Raw genomic sequence first — 21684 nt, forward strand, 5'->3', positions numbered from 1 at the left:
GGATATAAATTTGAGGCCTAGTATTTAGGCGCTGGGTGACCGGTATGGATTTACTAACAGAATTAGACTTGGAAATGCACAGTAGCGTGTGTGTGAAGTTATTCTGAATGACCCTATGTGCACCTTGAATATTATATACCCTTTTAGGGATAGATTTCAAATAGCTCTGATATAGCAGAAACCACTAAATTATGAAATTGCTAAATTGGGAATTGTATTTCAACCCAGAACAAAAAATGTGCTTTGACGGACACTAAATAACTTGCCCATCCACAACAGGACAGCGGTAACTGACAGATTTAGCGGGATATAAATTTGAGGCCTAGTATTTAGGCGCTGGGTGACCGGTATGGATTTACTAACAGAATTAGACTTGGAAATGCACAGTAGCGTGTGTGTGAAGTTATTCTGAATGACCCTATGTGCACCTTGAATATTATATACCCTTTTAGGGATAGATTTCAAATAGCTCTGATATAGCAGAAACCACTAAATTATGAAATTGCTAAATTGGGAATTGTATTTCAACCCTGAACAAAAAATGTGCTTTAACGGACACTAAATAACTTGCCCAGCCACAACAGTACAGCGGTAACGACAGATTTAGCGGGATATAAATTTGAGGCCTAGTATTTAGGCGCTGGGTGACCGGTATGGATTTAGTGACAGAATTAGACTGGGATATGGCCAAAAAATAACCACACTATTGCTGGTTAAATGCACTTGGTGTGACAGCTTGACCAACCACACTATTGAGGGTTAAATGCACTTGGTGACGGACGCAGCTTGCCCCTGATGTAGTATATGACCAAAAAACGAACAGACTATTGCTGGTTAAATGCACTTGGTGTGACAGCTTCACCCTGATGTAGGCTTTAGCCAAAAAACAACCACACTACTGAGGGTTAAATGCACTTGGTGACGGGCGCAGCTTGCCCCTGATGTAGTATATGGCCAAAAAATGAACAGACTATTGCTGGTTAAATGCACTTGGTGTGACAGCTTGACCAACCACACTACTGAGGGTTAAATGCACTTGGTGACGGGCGCAGCTTGCCCCTGATGTAGTATATGGCCAAAAAATGAACAGACTATTGCTGGTTAAATGCACTTGGTGTGACAGCTTGACCAACCACACTACTGAGGGTTAAATGCACTTGGTGACGGGCGCAGCTTGCCCCTGATTTAGTATATGGCCAAAAAATTAACAGACTATTGCTGGTTAAATGCACTTGGTGTGACAGCTTCACCCTGATGTAGGCTTTAGCCAAAAAACAACCACACCATTGAGGGTTAAATGCACTTGGTGACAGGCGCAGCTTGCCCCTGATTTAGTATATGGCCAAAAAATAAACAGACTATTGCTGGTTAAATGCACTTGGTGTGACAGCTTCACCCTGATGTAGGCTTTAGCCAAAAAACAACCACACCATTGAGGGTTAAATGCACTTGGTCGCAGCTTGGATGCACTTGGTCTCATGCACCGCACAAGACACAAAATGGCCGCCGATCACCCCAGAAAAAAGTGACTCACAAACAGTCTGGGCAGCCTAAAAACAGTGAGCAATTGAATTTCAGCAGCTCAATGATGCACAGCTGCAGATCGATCGATTAATCAAGTCCTTTGGAGGAGTTAATCTGCCTAATCTCGCCCTACTGTCGCAGCCGCAACCTCTCCCTACGCTAATCAGAGCAGAGTGACGGGCGGCGCTATGTGACTCCAGCTTAAATAGAGGCTGGGTCACATGGTGCTCTGGCCAATCACAGCCATGCCAATAGTAGGCATGGCTGTGACGGCCTCTTGGGGCAAGTCGTATGACGCTTGTTGATTGGCTGCTTTGCAGCCATTCAAAAAGTGCCAAGAAAGCGTCACGAAAGCGCCAAGAAAGCGACGAACACCGAACCCGGACTTTTACGAAAATGTCCGGGTTCGGGTCCGTGTCACGGACACCCCAAAATTTGGTACGAACCCGAACTATACAGTTCGAGTTCGCTCATCCCTATATATGAGTAGTGTATGCACTGCTTACCTGTTGGAGACCCACCTCTCAGGAAAATGGAGTTCCATGGCTGAGATGTCTTATAGACTTCAGTGTATAAGACTATGGGCAGTTGTGGCCACCTCCATTATATGTGGTTGTGATAGGGTGTCAGGTGAGGTTCTCAGAAAGGAGATATATGTAAGACATTATGCGTTAAGGAGTTAAAGAGCATCTGTCGGCATGATCAATCCTATTAAACCAGACATATTGCATGTTAGAGTTGGTCTTGCCGAGTAAAATGATACCCTTCTTTTCAATAGCTGCAATGATCTATGGCTATTTATGCAAATTACCTATCAGTGGCGTACACACAATCCATGGGGCCCCGGTGCAAAACTGATCCATGGGGCCCCCTCCCCGTCGCCGCCCACCCAACCTTCCTCGGCCGGCCGCCCGCCTTGCTCTGCCTGCTACAGGACATTTAGTAAGTACGGTAGTACAGATGGGGCTAGGAATAGGAACGTTAATTAAAATTATTAGAAAAGGTTTAAGCAATAAAGCAGTGAGTGAGCGGCGGGGCCGGAGTACAGTGACCACACCGGCCCCGCTGCATTTGCATGACACCGGCCCCTCCACCCTCTCCCTCCCACAGGTTTAGCTATGGTATATTAGGGCATCTGTGGATGACTTACATTGAAAGTAACGGCTGAGCCAAACTGATGCATTCTGAACAGATCCTTATCTGATGCCCTGAACGGATCTCACAAACTGAATTCAAAACGCCAGTGTGAAAGTAGCCTTATGCTACATTCACACTGGCATTTCTGGGTCCGCTTGTGAGATCCGTTTCAGGGCTCTCACAAACGGTTCAAAATGATTCAGTTCAGCCCCAATGCATTCTGAATGGATAAGAATCCGTTCAGAATGCATCAGTTAGCCTCCATTCCACTCTGGAGGCGGATACCAAAACGCTGCTTGCTCCTGGCGATGCGGAGCCAAACGGATCCGTCCTGACTTACAATGTAAGTCAATGGGGACGGATCCGTTTTCACTGACACAATATGGCGCAATTGAAAACAGATCCGTCCCCCATTGACTTTCAATGTAAGTCAAAACAGATCCGTTTTTTAAGATTTTTTAAAGAATAATGCAAACGGATCCGTTCTGAACGGATACAAGCGTTTGTATTATAGGTGCGGATCCATCTGTGCAGATACGGATCCGCACCTAACGCAGGTGTGAAAGTAGCCTGACTCTGCTATATTTCTGTAGCCTGCAACCTCTGACTGCCCAGTTGGACTGAAACTACTACACCCAACATGTTCTGGCAGTAATAGTAAATGGATATTGGTGCAATTCTGAGCTACCAGTCTATATAGTACATAATGTAGGCTGCCTACATTATGTACTATATAGACTCGTAGCTCAGAATTGCACCAATATCCATTTACTATTACTGCCAGAACATGTTGGGTGTAGTAGTTTCAGTCCAACTGGGCAGTCAGAGGTTGCAGGCTACAGAAATATAGCAGTGTTAAAAGCCATTGATAGGCCAATAAAGTATTTACTATACCATATTATGAAGGCAATACATATAGACACAGTAACATTGCCCAACTCTCAGACCCCATCAGACCCCACTCTGAGTCTGAACTCACCAAACCATAAATGTGGTGACTGGTGAGCAATTATGAAGACCTTTTTTTTTTTTTTTTTTTTAACAAATCTTATCTTCAGTCAATCCGGACGGTTGGCGGTCGGCACTTGGCACCGGCTTCTTCGCGCGCTCCCTTCTATCTGCTGCTTCTCAGCGTCAGTTTTTGGGGCGCAGCCTAGGGGAACGTGTGTTATGTCCGGTGCGGCCGCCCAACAGGAAATGAGGAGGCACGCCGCACCGAGAGGAGAGTCAGGGGGAGGAGGAGACTCAAGGGAGGGTAGGCCTAGCCTAGCAGGCACTGCCGCACAGAAGCACAACACTGGGCCCGCCCACCCATGGCCCGCCCACCCATGGCCCGCCCACCCTGGTTATTATACAGGCAAGACTGGCGCAGCAGTGCAGCAAACACAGTACTATTGCAGGGCGGGGCCAGGGGTCCACAGGCGGCCGGGCCCCCGGGAGTGCCGGGCCCGGTCGCAACTGCGACCCCTGCGACCCCTGTATGTACGCCCCTGTTACCTATTTAGAACACTAAGATGCTGGCCATAGTGCTTAGAGAACTGCAAGTGCAAGTTGCAACTCCCCATGTACTCTGTTCACTACCCCTCCCCTCTGATTTACAGGGCTAGACCCTTTGTCTAGCTCTGTGTTCTCACACCTGTGCTGAGTCGGCCCACTGACTTGGCCCTTGCTGCTTTTCAAGCTCATCAGATCCATTAGGCAACCACTGAGCCCCTGAACTGACTCTGCGTTTGCACAGTGGATGTGCTGTTGATTCTCAAGCTCAGGTATCATATCCACTGCACAAGCTCTGCAGCTATTGAGCCTAGATACAAAAGGGGATATTTTTACTCAGAATGATCAGCCCTATCAGAAAATATGCCTAGTTTAACAGAGTTGATCATGATGACAAGTACTCTTTTAAAAGACCCCCCAGCTCTTGTAGTCATATATTTGAGGTCAACTTCCAAAGACAGGGTTGATGTGGCAGTCCTTCTAGACCACTCTGCCGCCTTTGTGCTTCCTCCCAGTTCTTGAATTGAATTGCATCTGTGTCCCTAAGGCCTCTTTCACACGTGCGTTACGGATTAGGTCCCGATGCGTTCAGGGTGTGTTCAGTGAAACTCGCACTATTTTGCAAGCAAGCTCTGTCAGTTTTGTCTGCAATTGCGTTCAGTTCAGTTTTTTCCGCGCAGGTGCAATGCGTTTTGATGCATTTTTTCAAGCGCGTGATAAAAACTGAAGGTTTACAAACATCTCCTAGCAACCATCAGTGAAAAACGCATTGCATCCGGAAGCAAGTGCGGATGCAATGTGTTTTTCACTGAAGCCCCATTCACTTCTATGAGGCCAAAGTTTGCTGACCAAACACAACATGTTTTTTCCAGTATTGTTTCATAAGACTTTCTCTGCTTTTAAAGGGCTTCTGTCACCCCACAGCAGTCATTATTTTTTTTGGGGCTAGTTACATTCATTATAGCGCAATATATGATGAATATAATGTTGTCACTTACTTTCATGCGGCCGTTTCTTGAGAAAACAAAGTTTTATAATATGCAAATCCGGTCTCTACCAGCAAGTAGGGCGTCTACTTGCTGGTAGCCACCGCAGAAAACCGCCCCCTCGTCATCTTGACTGACAGGGCCAGCCGTGATCTCCTCCTCCGGCCGGCCCTGTCAGTATTTCAAAAATCGTGCGCCTCTGTTCATTCGGCGCAGGCGCTCTGAGATGAGGAGGCTCGTCTCCTCAGAACTCCCTCAGTGCGCCTGCGCCGATGACGTCTTCTCTTTCGGTGATGTCATCGGCGCAGGCGCACTGAGGGAGTTCTGAGGAGACGAGCCTCCTCATCTCAGAGCGCCTGCGTCGAATGAACAGAGGCGCGCAATTTTTGAAATACTGACAGGGCCGGCCGGAGGAGGAGATCACGGCTGGCCCTGTCAATCAAGACGACGAGGGGGCGGTTTTCTGCGGCGGCTACCAGCAAGTAGACGCCCTACTTGCTGGTAGAGACCGGATTTGCATATTATAAAACTTTGTTTTCTCGCTATAATGAATGTAACTAGCCCAAAAAAAAAAAAAATGACTGTTGTGGGGTGACAGAAGCCCTTTAAGTCTGTTTCTTCTCTAGTAATCATACTCTATACACTTCCCCTCGTTGCGTTAGTCGATTGTTGAGTAGATGCAGAGAACAGGGGAAGGAAAGTGCTGACATGAAAAACTGATATTTTTGGGAAAAACTATGCAGTGTTTGGGGTATTGAATTTAGATAGAAAAAAAATATTTTGGGTGCTCCTTTAAGGAAGTGCATACAATTGAATATAACAGTGCCAGTGCTACTAGAAGAAGAGAGGCCTAAGTAAGCTCTTTACACCTATGCTCAGCACCCTCTGTGGCAGTCAGACACAAACAGGATGACAACTTGTGAACATTGGGAAGTAAGAATTATGATCAGGGTGGCAGGGGCTTTTTTTTTTTTTAACATTAAGGACATGGTTAGAAACATATGTTTATTCAAGGGGGTACAGTGCAGACGATTCTTTATTCTAATCAGGGCACAGTTGGGGCATTTTCCTAATCAGCAAGCACAGTGGGATATTTCCATAACTGGGGGCACAGTAGGGACATTTTTTAATCAAGAGCACAGTGGGGGCATTTGGACATCAGGAACACAGTGGGGCATTTTTTTCTTTACAATCAGATGGCATATAAAGGGCACAGGGGTGGCATTGTTATTCAGGCTCACAGTGTGTAGAGCAATTTTAATCTGGGGGTACAGTGTGTTAAGGTGTTTTATTCAGAAGACAGTGTGTATGGAGCTGCATTATTCAGGGAGCTTAGTGCATGGAGCTACAGGGGGCACAGTGTGAGGATCTATTATATTCCTACCATTAGATTAGGCGTTTTTATATTCTACTCTTACAGTATTTCTTCTTTTGTTGATTGTCTCATAAAGAGGCTATATTTATGTTAGCGGGTGGCAGTGGGGTAAGACTAAATAAGTAAAAATGTTGTAGTGTGGGTTGTTCCACCATTTTTCCACCCCTTAGGTTATAATCCTGGATCTGACCCTACTTCCAAGTACAGAAACATATGTAATGGTCAAATGTATATTTTTTTATTTTGCTCAGTTCATAGAATATACCCGACTAGAGCTGCACTTTAGGTAGTAGATAGAACATCTTTTAGTGATGTTTTATTAAGAGAAGATATTATTTAACTTACCTTATACGGGTCTACAAGATCATGATACTCTTTTGATGCATATGTCTCGGTCTGCAGTTTATTGTACAGAGGACAGTTTTGGAATGGCATGGAAATCAGCTGAAATATAACAAAAGCATGGAAATTATAGATATCTGCTTAATCCTAAATCCATTAGCATTTTTTTTTCAGATGTCTGAATAATTTATGGAGGTGGATAGAAAAAGTGTCCTTGTCTCATCATAGAAAATGGGGGCATATCGCTAGGATATGCCCCCATTGTCTTATAGCTGCGGGTCCCACCGCTGGGACCCACACATATATAGAGAACAGAGCCCCGCAAGGTGGTGTTGGGAAGACTCCAGTGATTGAAAGCGTATCGCTCATGCGCGGCCCCCACTCCCATTCATATCTATGGTGCTGACGCAAATAGCCGAACCAGCGCTCGGCTATTTTCGCCGGCCTCATAGAAAATGAATAGAGGGCGGCTGCGCATGTGCAGTGCGCCCTCCTTCACTTCTCGATATAGGATATCCTAGCGATATGGCCCCATTGTCCATGATGAGACAACCACTTTAAGACAAGCAGCTATAACTGTGCAAGGAGTAGTTTACATTCCAAACTTTTCATAGACCCTTAATTGCATATACATCCTTATTGTGATGCAACTAAATTTCAGTGTTTAGTATTCAATATTCCATATCCAATATTGCAGATTTATATGCAATTCAAGATACACAAAAAAAAATCCTTTAGAATATATAGGTGATATGATGGATTCACTCCTCATATATTTGTTGTGCAACTTCAATAGTTATGAGCGGCAGGGGCTATATTCGAATTCGCAATATTTTGCGAAGATTTTAGCGAATTTGTCATATATTGCAATGTAATATTTGCGTATGGCGCATACGCAAAACGGACATGGTTTGTATCAATTTTCGTGACAGTGAGGAAGAACTCCTGATCACTATACGGCTTGTAGAGGTTAGCTTTACAAATGGTAGGCAGTCGACAGGATTGGATGCAACATAAGGGTTTTATTGGAAAAAAAACACAACTAAAATTGTTCCAACAGGATGGCTTGGCTTCAGCCCATCAAAGTTCAGTCACATAAAGCACTTATCTTCAGCCATCAAGTGTCATAACAGTTCAATTTTTAAACAGGCAGAAATACAGGAGTCACCTTTTGTGCAGTCTAGTCTTTTACCTTCTCTGGAACACTGTGGAGAGGAAATGCTCCCAAGTCCTCTGCAGACCAACCACACACACAGTGACAGTGTGTCTTTTAAATTAGCTTCCAGCTGGGTGAGGTGGTAACACACGAGAAGGAGTATGGGAGTGACCTTCGAACCCAAACACTTCAGTCACTCCTAAATCCCGGACCCAAATTCCAGCTACCACAAACTCAGCGATCTAACATCACTGGTTGCCATTTACCTTCGGGATTTACATCACTCAGAGCAGCAGCCTCAGTGACACATACTTTCAGCAATAACCTCACCCCTTGGATGCTTACAGGCTACTTTCACACTCGCGTTTAGTGCAGATCCGTCATGCATCTGCACAGATGGATCCGTTCAGATCATACAACCGTCTGCATCCGTTCAGAACGGATCTGTAACACCCCAGAGTTGTGTTACAAAACTCTTTTACCCCTCTACAATCTGTTAAGAGCATTCACATTGTCATCTTGTGTAATTGCACCTAATTTCCTCACAAATGTGCATTGTAAAGCCTTGTAAATATATATTGCAGTAATTTCCATGTTCACCAGCACGTGGCAGCAATGTGTTCAGCCAGGACTTCATAGTTCATTCCAGTTCAGCTCCCCCTTCTGTGAGCAGAAATAGGCTTTGCCCACATCCTGCCTCATGGGTAGGGAAGGGGAAGGCTGTTCGTGTAGGAGCTCGCAGATATAGGGATCCAAAGCCAAGATCTTGTCTCGGCTGAGACAATTGATCATCATCCCCAGCCTGAGCCTTGCAGCCTCAGCTGGAAGATAGCAAGCAGCCATCTCCAGTTACAGGAAGAAGCATACCCTGAGACAATAACTGAGTACCGTCCAGGGGACCTACTAAAAGGAATTACAGAATGGAATGCCCATAGACTTTAACAGGAAAGTGGAATGCCCATAGAGAATAATGGACCAGAGTTGAATGCCCGTAGAGAATAATTGAAATGTAATATTTGACTTAGAGACAAAACCATTTTACATATCTAATAATTATTTAGCAGGCTTACTCTCCAAGTTCAGTGGGATTTTTTAATGTTCAGATTTAGTGGAATTATCACTGTTTTCTGCAAAATGACAAGGGTGAATGACACAAATGAATGCCCATAGTAAACTATGAGCTTATTTGCAGGTAAATCTGTGTTATGTAGGACATTAACCTTTACCACAAGTGTTCCCTGGGTAGAGTAGCATATTGTAAATGAAAATTACCTTGGATTATAACCGTTTTCTATAGAATGCAAAGGTGATGGAATGCCCATAGACTATAATGGGAAGTAAAATGTGACTTGGTGCCTGAACCATTCAACATATCAAATAAATCTGTAGCAGGCTTACTCTTCAAGTTCAGTGGGATTATTTAAAATTGAGATTAAGTGGGATTATCATTGGTTTATATGATATGAGAAGGGGAATGACACAATGGAATGCCCATAGACTATAATGGTAGTAAAACGTGACTTTGTGTCTGAACCATTTAACATATCAAGTAAATCTTTAGCAGGCTTACTCTTCAAATTCAGTGGGATTATTAAAATTGAGATTAAGTGGGATTATCATTGGTTTCTATGAAATGACAAGGGGAATGACACAATTTGCAGGTAAATCTGTGTTATGTAGGAAATTAACATTTACCACAAGTGTTCCCTGGGTAGATTAGCACATTGTAAATTTAAAACTATCTGGGATTAAAGCTGTTTTCTATGGAATAACATGTGAATAACAGAATGTAATGCCAATACAGTATAATAGGAAGTAAAATGTGATTTGGAATGTGAACTATTCAACATATCAAATAAATCTTTAGCAGACATAATCTCCAAGTTCAGTGGCAAATAATAAAGTGGAGATGGAGACTATAGGCCCAGGACTAGGAATGGGTTCTGATAGTGCAAGGCAGCAGAAAATACACCGTGTATGCGCTAGGAGCAAACACACAGGACTTCTCTCCGCAGTGTGTCTGCGGTGAGGTTTGGAAGTGGCCCCTGCGTGTTACAGTTACGTTGGTGCGCTCGGACCGCCTCCGAACCTTACTGCACACACACAAAGTTGTGGAGGGAAAGCCCTGTGTTTCTGCTCCTAGGGCATAAGCAGTGTATTTCCCGCTGTCCGGCACATTTCTCGCAGCCTTAAATACGCTGCGTATGTGCTCAGTGTGACCCTACCGTAAGGGTGTATTCAATCGTACTGTATCCTGCACATATTTGATGCTGTATATTTGACGTTGTGTTTAGTCATTCTATAGACAACAGCTTTAATCCCAGATAGTTTTAAATTTACAATGTGCTACTCTACCCAGGGAACACTTGCGGTAAAGGTTAATTTCCTACGTAACACAGATTTACCTGCAAATGAGCTCATAGTTTATATCCCATTATAGTCTATGTGCATTCCATTGTGTGATTCCCCTTGTCATTTCATAGAAACCAATGATAATCCCACTTTATATTAAATAATCCTACTGAACTTGAAGAGTAAGCCTGCTAAAGATTTAGTTGATATGTTAAATGGTTCAGACTCAAAATCAAATTTTGCCTCCTATTATAGTCTATGGGCATTCCGTTATATCATTCACCTTTGCATTCTATAGAAAACGGTTATAATCCAAGGTAATATTTATTTTACAATATGCTAATCTATCCAGGGAACACTTGCCGTAAAGGTTTATTTCCTACATAACACAGATTTACTTGCAAATGAGCTCATAGTTTGCTTCCCATTATAGTCTATAGGCATTCTTTTGTGTCATTCCCCTTTGCATTTCAGAGAAACCAACGATAATCCCACTGAACTTGAAGAGTAAGGGCTGTTTCACACAAGCGGATGCCGAGCATGACATCCGCTGCGTGAAAGAGTGCCAAGACCCGATGCGGACAGCATAACTCAGAAGCACGGAACATTAACATGATTGATTATGCTCCGTGCCTCTCTGTGACCTCTTTATTACGAAATCACAGTGACAACTTTATCTCACTGTGATTTTGAAGTAAAGAGGTCACAGAGAGGCACGGAGCATTATCAATCATGTTAATGCTCCGTGCCTCTGCAGTCTGCATCAGGTCTTTGCTGTCATTCACGCAGCGGATGTCACGCTCGGCATCCGCTCGTGTGAAACAGCCCTAAGCCTGCTACAGATTTATTTGATATGTTGAATGGTTCAGGCACCAAGTCACGTTTTACTTCCCATTATAGTCTATGGGCATTCCATCACCTTTGCCTTCTATAGAAAACGGTTATAATCCAAGGTAATTTTCATTTTACACTATGCTACTCTACCCAGGAAACACTTGCCGTAAAGTTTAATGTCCTACATAACACAGATTTACCTGCAAATGAGCTCATAGTTTACTTTCCATTATAGTCTATGGGCATTCCTTTGTGTCATTCACCCTTGTCATTCTGCAGAAAACAGTGATAATTCCACTTAATATGAACATTAAATGATCCCACTGAACTTGGAGAGTAAGCCTGCTAAATAATTATTAGATATGTCTAATGGTTTTGTCTCTAATTCAAATATTACATTTCCATTATTCTCTATGGACATTCAACTCTGGTCCATTATTCTCTATGGGCATTCCACTTTCCTGTTAAAGTCTATGGGCATTCCATTCTGTCATTCCTTTTAGTAGGTCCCAATCCAAACTGCCATTTACACTGTCACTTGTCCTTTATTAGCCAATAGAAGCTCACAGGTCCTACTCCAGGTTGCCATAACAACTGATTAGTTTTTAGCAGTTTGCAGGTCCTTAAATATTCAGTCATATGAGGTATGATGGCATAACTACACTGCTACATGCATGGGGGGGCAGGGGCCACTATTAAACGGATGGGCGCTGTGGATTCCATTGTTAAAGGGGCAGGCACTGTGGAAGATACTGTTAAAGGGGCGGCCACTATGAAGGTCACTGTTGAAGGGGTGGTCAATGTTAAAGGGGCGGGCACTGTGAAGGTCACTGTTAAAGGGGTGGCCATTATGAAGGTCACTGTTAAAGGGGTGGTCAATGTGAAAAGGGGAGGTCACTGGGGAGGTCATCTTAACTGAATAGTGAAATTGCAGTTTTATGCAGACTGGTTTCTAAGGGCTGAATCGTATTAAATATGGGGTAAGTCAGTCTAATAGTAAATGATTCTGGAATATCATGTTATTAGTAACTACATATATGAAAATTGAAATTAGGGTCTAAGTGTGACAGTTATCCTTTAAAGAGTTGGTCACAGTTAAAGGGTCGGGTACTGTGGAGGTCACAGTTAAAGGGTCGGGTACTGTGGAGGTCACAGTTAAAGGGGCGGGTACTGTGGAGGTCACAGTTAAAGGGGCGGGTACTGTGGAGGTCACAGTTAAAGGGGCGGGTACTGTGGAGGTCACAGTTAAAGGGGCAGGTACTGTGGAGGTCACTGTTAAAGGGGCAGGTACTGTGGAGGTCACTGTTAAAGGGGCAGGCACTGTGGAGGTCACTGTTAAAGGGGCAGGTACTGTGGAGGTCACTGTTAAAGAGGAAGGCACTGTGGAGGTCACTGTTAAAGGGGCAGGCACTGTTGAGGTCACTGTTAATGGGGCGAACACTGTAAATAACACTGTTAAAGGGACAGGCACTGTGGAGGTCACTGTTAAGAGGCAGTCACTGTTAAAGGGGCGGGCATTGTGGAGGTCACTGTAGAGGTCACTGTTAAAAATAGCAGACACTGTGGAGGTCACTATTAAAGGGGCAGGCATTGCAGAGGTCAGTGTTAAAGGAATGGTCACTGTTCTAGGGGTGGGAACTGTGGAGGTCACTGTTAAATGGGCGGCCACTGTGGAGGTCTTTGTTAAAGGGTTGGTCAATGTTAAAGGGGCGGGCACTGTGTAGGTCACTGTTAAAGAGGCAGATACTGTAAATGTCACTGTTAAAGGGGCGGGCACGGTAGAGGTCACTGTTAAAGGGGAGGTCACTATTAAATTGAAGGGGCAATGTGGAGGTCACTGTTAAGGGGGTGGTCACTGTTAAAGGGGCGGGCATTGTGGAGGTCACTGTTAAAGGGGCGGGTGCTGTGGAATTCACTGTTAAAGAGGCGGGTGCTGTGGAGGTAACTGTTAAATGGGCAGCCACTATGAAGGTCACTGTTACAGGCGTTGTCAATGTTGAATGGGCAGGTACTGTGGAGGTCACTGTTAAAGGGGCAGGCACTGTTAAAAGGGCGGGCATTTTGGAGGTTACTGTTAAAGGGACGAACACTCTGGAGGTCACTATTAAAGGGGTGATCACTGTTAAAGGGGTGGGCACTATGGAGGTCACTATTAAGGGTGCAGGCATTGTGGAGGTCACTGTTAAAGTGGGAGTCACTGTTAAAGGGGCAGGCACTGTGAAGATCACTGGTAAAGGGGAAGCCACTATGAAGGTCACTGTTAAAGGGGTGGTCAATTTTAACTTCTTCATGACACATGACGTACCGGTAAGGCATATTGCCTTCGTACTTAAGGACACATGATGTACCGCTACGTCATGTATAGTTCCGATCACCGCAGCCCGACAGGCGGTAATCGGAACCCGGTGCCTGCTCAAATCATTGAGCAGGCACCTTGGCTAAATGTGCCGGTGGGTCCTGTGACCCCCCTTCCCCATGTTGGTGATTGCAGAAAACTGCAAGTCAATTCAGACTTGAGGTTTGCTGCGTTTCCGGGTTATCCGGGTCTCTGGGGACCCGATAACCCGGAACAGGATGGTGATCGGTGGTGTGATAATACACCACCAATCACCATCCTGCAATCCTGAGAGGTGATGGTGACATCACCTCTCAGGATAGCCTCTGATTGGTAGATGGGTGGGCGGCGGGAGTTTCAAATCCTAGCAGCGCTCCTCTCCTCCTCCTTTTGTGTCCAGGTGCCTGCAACGTGTCGATTCTCAGCCAGCACCCCCCATCTGTGCCTAGCACCCGATCTGTGCCCCGGCACCCCCCATTGGTTTAATAAGGTACATAGGGAAAGGTTGGGTTAGGCAGGGATAATAAAGGGAAAGTTAGTGGAAGTAAAAAAAAAAAAGTTTCTGATTGCATCACCCTAAATCGGGTTTCTAGGGTCCACAGCTAGGCTGTGTGACCCTAGACCCCCCTAGGGGTGCTGCAGCTTGCCCCCCTGCCCCCCTCCCCCTTAACTTCTTTTAGGGCGCAAGCATTTTTTTTTGTGCGTACGCCAACTGTGGCCCTCAGCGGTTTAGAATTTTTAACTTTAATTTTTTTCTCATTTTTTCCCCTTTTTTTAGTTAGTCTTTTTTTTCTGTTAGTGTTAGTGATAAGTATGCAAACACCTGTGCCCTCTCACACACACACACACGCACGCTAAATAAAGATATACACACACGCACGCACACACACACACTCCCCTATGGCCCGCCGGATTTTTTCGGCCGAGGAGGCATACGCCCAGCTTGCCTCCGAGTCCGAAAGTCCCAGTGAGGACGAGGATGACCCCACTTTCCTGTTGTCATCCGCTTCCTCCTCATCATCTAGCGATGATGATGAGCCCCCAAGGCGGCGGAGACGCCACCAGGCGGTTCAAGGGGACCGCCATGATAGGGACCCTGTGGCCCACCCTAGTACGAGCAGCTCTGGGGCTCGTACTAGTTTTCCAGCCCACCAGTTAAATCCACCGGAGCCCCCTGCCGATGAACTTATCTGGTGTACCCCAGAGCGTTATGAGCCCGTGATTCCTGATTTTGAAGGCAAACCAGGAATCCAGATTTCCACAGTGGCCTTCACTGATTGACTTTTTTAGTCATTTTTTCAGTGATCAACTGGTAAATCTACTGGTGGAGCAGACAAACCTGTACACCAACAGTTCGTTGCTCAACACCCAGGCTCCTTTTTGGCTAGGCCCAGTGGCTGGACGCCGGTCAGTGCAGCAGAGATGAAGACATTTTGGGGCCTCGTGCTGCATATGGGCCTAGTCAAGAAACCTAGTGTCAGGCATTACTGGAGTGGGGACATCCTCTACCAGACCTTACTTTACAGTACGGCCATGACACGCTCCCGGTTTGAGGCCATCTGGAAATGCCTGCATTATGCAGCATGTACCCCCCAAGGTGATCCTGCTTATGACCACCTGTACAAAATCAGGCCGGTCATCGATCCTTTTGGGGCCAAATTTGTACAGGCCTATGTACCTGGAAGGGAGGTCGCGGTTCAGGAGTCTCTCATTGCATTCAAGGGGAGACTCATTTTCTGCCAGTATGTTCCCTCAAAGCGGGCGAGTTATGGCGTGAAGCTGTACAAACTTTGTGAGAGTACCTCAGGGTACACTTAGAAGTTTTGTGTGTACAAGGGACAAGATTCCCGTATTCAACCCCCAAAATGTCCCCCCACTCTGGGTGTTAGCGGGAAACTTGTGTGGGATCTTATGCACCCACTGCTAGATAAGGGTTACCACCTGTACGTGGATAACTTTTATACAAGTATCCCCTTTTTCCAGTCCCTCGCCGCCAGATCCACGTCCGCTTGTGGGACCGTGTGGAAAAATCAACGCGGCCTCCCTGCCCACCCCCTCCAGGTATCTATCCCCAGGGGTGAGACCCGTGCCCTTACCACTGGAAAAGTGTTGCTGGTCAGATATAAGATTAAGAGGGATGCCCTTGTACTGGGATGTGCAATGTCCCTGTGCGAGGTACCGCGGCAATGGTCCTCAAGCCCGATTGTATCGACTACAATCGGTATATGGGAGGAGTTGAGATCTCTGATCAAGTCCTCAAGCCATATAACACCATTCCTTAAGTTTTATGAGACAGTCCTCAAGGCCCTGATCTTTTCGGACAGGGAAAGAGCAGGCCGGAGTACCTTGGGAACTGGAGGCGCCCGGATCGTCCCTGGCCAACACTTTCCAGGTGTGGTCCCCCATACTGGAAAGAAGGGACGGACCCAATAAAGGTGCAGAGTATCTCACAGGAGGGGGATACGGAAGCACACCTGTCACAGATGGTGTAACAGAAAACAAGAAGTTACAAATAAGGATCTGACTGGCTTGATCCGAAACTAAGGAACAAAAGGGAGACCCCTATTTAATCTCTGAAACTCTCCCTGTCTTCTCAGCCCATGCAAAGATCTCTATGATAGAAAATTGCATGCCCTCGTGCCTCGACTGTATGACACCTGAACACCCTATAATAGTGAGGGGACACAACCATCGGCTCCCTACACTTAATACGGAGGGAGTCAGGGTCACCTAGGATCAAGCAAACAGGAAAACACAAATAAATGAACAGACTTATCTGTAGAAGCATCAGTTGTAGCATCCAGCATGTACACACTCCAGGAAGTTGTATAAACCGCAAAGTGATGCAGGAGGGGATTTAAAGGGATGCAATCAGTGCAACTAGATGACAGCTGAGAGAGGGAAACGAGATGACAAAACAAAAGCAAAACAAAAGAACCTCAGGCAGGAGGTTCTGAAGAACGTCTGTCAGAGCTCCTCAGATGTCTGGCAGTGACAACACCACTACTCAATGTGACACGTGCCCTGATCTTCTGGGCCTCTGCATTATTGGTTGCTTCAGGGAGTACCATACTTCCATGGAGTACTAAATTTATATCCCAATTTAGCCACTGACAATCGGATAAAAAAAAAAAAAATGGTTCTCAGACTTGAGACACTAAAACAAAAAAATTCAAAAATATTTAGTAAAACTAAAAGAAATTTAAAAATTGACTTTTTAATTATCGCCGCGTCTGTAATAATCTGCTCTATAAAAATACCCCCCTAACCGCTCAGATGAACACAGTAAAGAAAAAAGGTATTTGTCACCTTACATCACAAAACTTGTAATAGCAAGCGATCAAAAAGTCATATGCCCCCCAAAATAGTGCCAATAAAACAGCCCTCTCATCCCACAAACAATGAGCCCCTACATAAGATGATCGGCTAAAAAAAAAAAAAATATGACTCAGACTATGGAGATACTAAAATGTTTTTTTTCTTTATGAAAAGATAATATAGTGTAAAACATAAATAAATAGTTGATATATTAGGTATCGCCGTGTCCGTAAGAATCTGCTCTATAAAAATACCCCCCTAACCCCTCAGATGAACACAGTAAAAAATAAAAAATAAAAACTGTGCCAAAAAAGCAATTTTTGGGCAAATTTTTTATGTTCATCCGTTTTTTTCTACTAACAAAGCAAGGGTTAACAGCCAAACAAAACTTAATATTTATTACCCTCATACTGCAGCTTACAGAAACACCCCATATGTGGTCGTAAACTGCTGTATGACCAAACGGCAGGGCACAGAAGGAAAGGAACGCAGTATGGTTTCTGGAAGGCAGATTTTGATGGCCTTTTTTTGGCACCATGTCCCATTTGAAGCCCCCTTGATGCACCCTTAGAGTAAAAACTCCATAAAAGTGACCCCATCTAAGAAACTACACCCTCAATGTATTCAAAACTGATTTTACAAATGTCGTTAACCCTTTAGATGTTCCACAAGAGTTATTGGAAAATGGAGATGAAATTTCAGAATTTCTATTTCTGGTAACCTTGCCTCACAAAAATGTAATATAGATAAACAAAAAATCATATGTACCCTAAAAATAGTCCGCAAAAAACTGCCACCTTATCCCATAGTTTTCAAAATGGGGTCATTTTTATGGAGTTTCTACTCTAGGGGTGCATCACGGGGGCTTCAAATGGGACATGTTGCAAATAAACCAGCCCCAGTCGGGGCTATAAATACAGCATTTTGTTTGGCTGTTAACCCTTGCTTTGTTACTGGAAAAAATGGATTAAAATGAAATTTGAGAATTTAAATTTTTGGGCAAATTTTCCATCTCCATTTGCCAATAACTCTTGTGGAACACCTAAAAGGTTAACAAAGTTTGTAAAATCAGTTTTGAATACCTTGAGGGGTGTAGTTTCTAGAATGGGGTCACTTTTATGGAGTTTCTACTCTAGGGGTGCATCAGGGGGGCTTCAAATGGGACATGTTGCAAATAAACCAGTCCAGCAAAATCTGCCTTCCAAAAACCATATGGCGCACCTTTCCCTCTGTGCCCTACTGTGTGCCCGTACAGTAGTTCACGGCCACATATGGGGTGTTTCTGCAAACTAAAGAATCGGGGCAATAAATACAGCATTTTGTTTGGCTGTTAACCCTTGCTTTGTTACTGGAAAAAATGGATTAAAATGAAAAATTTGCCAAAAAATAGAAATTCTCAAATTTTATCCCCATTTGCCAATAATTCTTATGCAACACCTAAAGGGTTAACGACGTTTATAAAATAAGTTTTTAATACCTTGAGGGGTGTAGTTTCTTAGATGGGGTCACTTGTATGGAGTTTCTACTCTAGGGGTGCATCAGCGGGGCTTCAAATGGGACATGGCGTAAATAAACCAGTCCTGCAAAATCTGTGTCACGGTCTGAATATGAGTTACAGTCTTCCCTTATTCCCATTAAATAATATCGCCAAGAATCCACAGAGTAAACTATCGCTGGTGTTGCATAATAATCCATACAGGAGCCAAAGCTTACTGCTGAAGCAAGACACACTTTAATGGAAAACAAGGGCATTCCATTTAAAAAGCATCAAACTCCTCCTCTGAGCCAGTGAGACAATGGAGTTTTGGAAACTCAATTTACAAAACAGGGGCTTTGTCACATGGCTTACAGGCAACCACTGTCGTTTCCAAGACAATGGCCAAAGTATTATCTCGTGTATTTTCATTAAGTAGATCAGTCTTGTGGTTAGAAGCAGACTGAATGTCTCAGAAGTGTGTGTACACATGTCCCTGATACACATAGATGTCTATGTCCATTGTTAGGAGTAGGTATCCATGGGGATTAAGTAGCAGGGAGGTAAAATAACTGAACAGATACTGGAACGTTCTTCACAATCTGCCTTCCAAAATCCACACGGCGCACCATCCTCTCTATGCCCTACTGTGTGCCCGTACAGTAGTTTACGGCCACATATGGGGTGTTTCTGCAAACTACAGAAGCGGGGCAATAAATATTAAGTTTGGTTTGGCTGCTAACCCTTGCTTTGTTACTGTAAAAAATGGATTAAAATGGAAAATTAGCAAAAAATTCTAAATTCTGAAATGTTATCTCCATTTGCCATTAACTCTTGTGGAACATCTAAAGGGTTAATGACGTTTATAAAATCAGTTTTGGGTGGTTTCTATTATGAAAGCCTCACAAAGTGACTTCAGACCTGAACTGGTCCCTAAAAATTGGGTTTTTGAAAATTTCTGAAAAATTTCAAGATTTGCTTCTACATTTCTAAGCATTGTAACATTCCCAAAATATAAAATATCATTCCCAAAAGGATCCAAACATGAAGTAGACATATGGGAAATGTAAAGTAATAATTATTTTTCGAGGTATTACTATGTATTATAGAAGTAGAGAAATTGAAACTTGGAAATTTGCAATTTTTTTTACACATTTTTGCTAAATTCTGTATTTTTTAATAAATAAAAATGATTTTTTTTTTTACTTCATTTTACCACTGTCATGAAGTACAAGATGTGACGAAAAAATCTCAGAATGGCCTGGATAAGTAAAAGCATTTTAAAGTTAACACAACTTAAAGGGACACTGGTCAGATTTGCAAAAAAATGGCCTGGTCCTTAAGGTGAAATAAGGCTGTGTCCTTAAGGAGTTAAAGGGGCGGGCACTGTGGAGGTCATTATTAAGGAGGTGGGCACTGTGGAGGTCATTGTTAAGGAGGTGGGCTCTGTGGAGGTCTCTTTTAAAGGGGTGGGCACTGTGGAAGTCACTGTTAAAGGGACAGACACTGTGAAGGTCACTATTAAAGGGGCGGGCACTGTGACTGTCACTGTTAAAGGGGAGTTAACTGTTAAAGGGGCGGACACTGTGGAGGTCATTGTAAAAGGGGAGGATACTGTAGAGTTTACCGATATGGGAGAAACTGTTGATATCTTTATGACAAACTGAAACATGAAATGAAATAGATGAAATATACCCATGCGAAGGTGGGTCCTTCTGCTAGTATAATACATATGAGCTATCTAATGTAATGAGTCTGACACAGCAAAGCACAACACTCCTCTCTCACAACTGCAAAAATGAATGAATATAAAAAGACAATGTCACTTTAAAAGGAAAGGTAGCAGAAATAAACACACCATCCTGGTCGGTTACACAGACTAAATATTAAATGATATATTGTAGATTCTTACATATAAAATTAATAAGGTTATGTCCCATATCTTAAATTATATAAGCGATAATAACTATCAGAGACCTATAATCCTTCACATCAATTCATCAAAGAATGGCAATAAAGAAATAAATAATTGCCGGGATGAGAAAAATAAATCTACCCTTAATTTGAAGACCTGGGATCTGCTACAGGAACTTACCTGAAAATTCTGTGCACACAAACCATGCTGCCGCTACCCCAACGCGCGTTTCGGCATCCCTTCGTCTGTTGAGGCAGCGCCATCCTGGTTTGTGTGCACAGAATTTTTGGGTAAGTTCCTGTGGCGGATCCCAGGTCTTCACATTAAGTGTAGATTTATTTTTCTACTCCCGGTTATTATTTCTTTATTGCCATTCTTTGATGACTTGATGTGAAGGATTATGGGTCTCTGATAGTTATTATTGCTTTATAATTTAAGATATGGGACACACCCTTATTAAATTTTCTATGTAAGAATCTACAGTATATCATTAATATTCAGTTTGTGTAACCGACCAGGATGGTGTGTTTTTTTTTTTCTGCTACCTTTTCTTTTAAAGTGACATTGTCTTTATATTAATGTGATTCAATAAAATACAATTTTTTACTGGTACTCGGTGAGCTCTATATTTTTTGTAGGTTAAGCTCTGACAAAGATATTGCAGCCTTCTCATTGGCCCACAAGCTAGAAGCAGGGAGGGACCATGTGTGCTGTTAAAAAAAAAAAAAAAATAAACTGTCTGGTTCTGACCCATTTCACACAACTCTGCTTTTGTGTTGTATGTTTCTGTGTCTTGTTTGTCCTGTCGAGTTATAGTTTTTCTATTTAGGGCTTACACTGCAAGTAGGTAGAAGAGGCAGCTGGGTTCTAGTTCAGGAACCTACTGTCCTTATCTGTCCCTCACTACAGTTGTTACAATACATGTTTAGACTATTTTCCCTTCTGCACCAGTATTTCAGTTTTTCTGTTGCATTCTAGGAACAGAAAAGTGTCAGCGCCAGATGTATCATGGCAAAACCAAACAGTGATGAAGGACCTAATTGACTAACAGAATGTAACACATTTTTGACAGGGAGCCCTGCATTTTAGCAGACAAAATAGTGTGGCATTCTGCTTTCTTATGTCTGGACAGAATATGAAATTACCCTTACTGTTACCATATTTCCAGAGGATGCGCCCCTTTGTTACCTTGTCTACATTAGGTCAGTAAGCTTTTTTGGCAGACAAATTAGCACAGCCTGTTCCTCTACTCTAGCTATTGAAATATAATAGATACCTGATGTTCCCTTAATTTAAAATTTAAGCACAATGGAAGTCAATGGGAGAAACTGAGCATTAAAGGGAACCTGTCACCATGTGCCAGTCGTTAAGCGGACCTTGCTATAAACTGCCTTGGTCAGGGAACGGATGATGTTACGGGACACATGATGGTGTAAGGCAGG

The 21684-nt window shown here is 43.6% G+C and overlaps 1 protein-coding gene across 1 annotated transcript in view; it reads right to left on the minus strand.

The window, feature by feature from the left end:
- ACP3 (acid phosphatase 3) overlaps positions 1–21684 on the minus strand; it is a 142578-nt gene that overhangs the window by 48340 nt on the left and 72554 nt on the right. The window contains exon 4 of the mRNA XM_044294099.1: positions 6862–6960. Coding sequence (XP_044150034.1) covers positions 6862–6960 — 99 coding nt within the window. The remainder of the gene's footprint in view (positions 1–6861; positions 6961–21684) is intronic.

The sequence above is a fragment of the Bufo gargarizans genome, chromosome 5, assembly GCF_014858855.1.
Source record: "Bufo gargarizans isolate SCDJY-AF-19 chromosome 5, ASM1485885v1, whole genome shotgun sequence".
Lineage (NCBI taxonomy): Eukaryota > Metazoa > Chordata > Amphibia > Anura > Bufonidae > Bufo > Bufo gargarizans.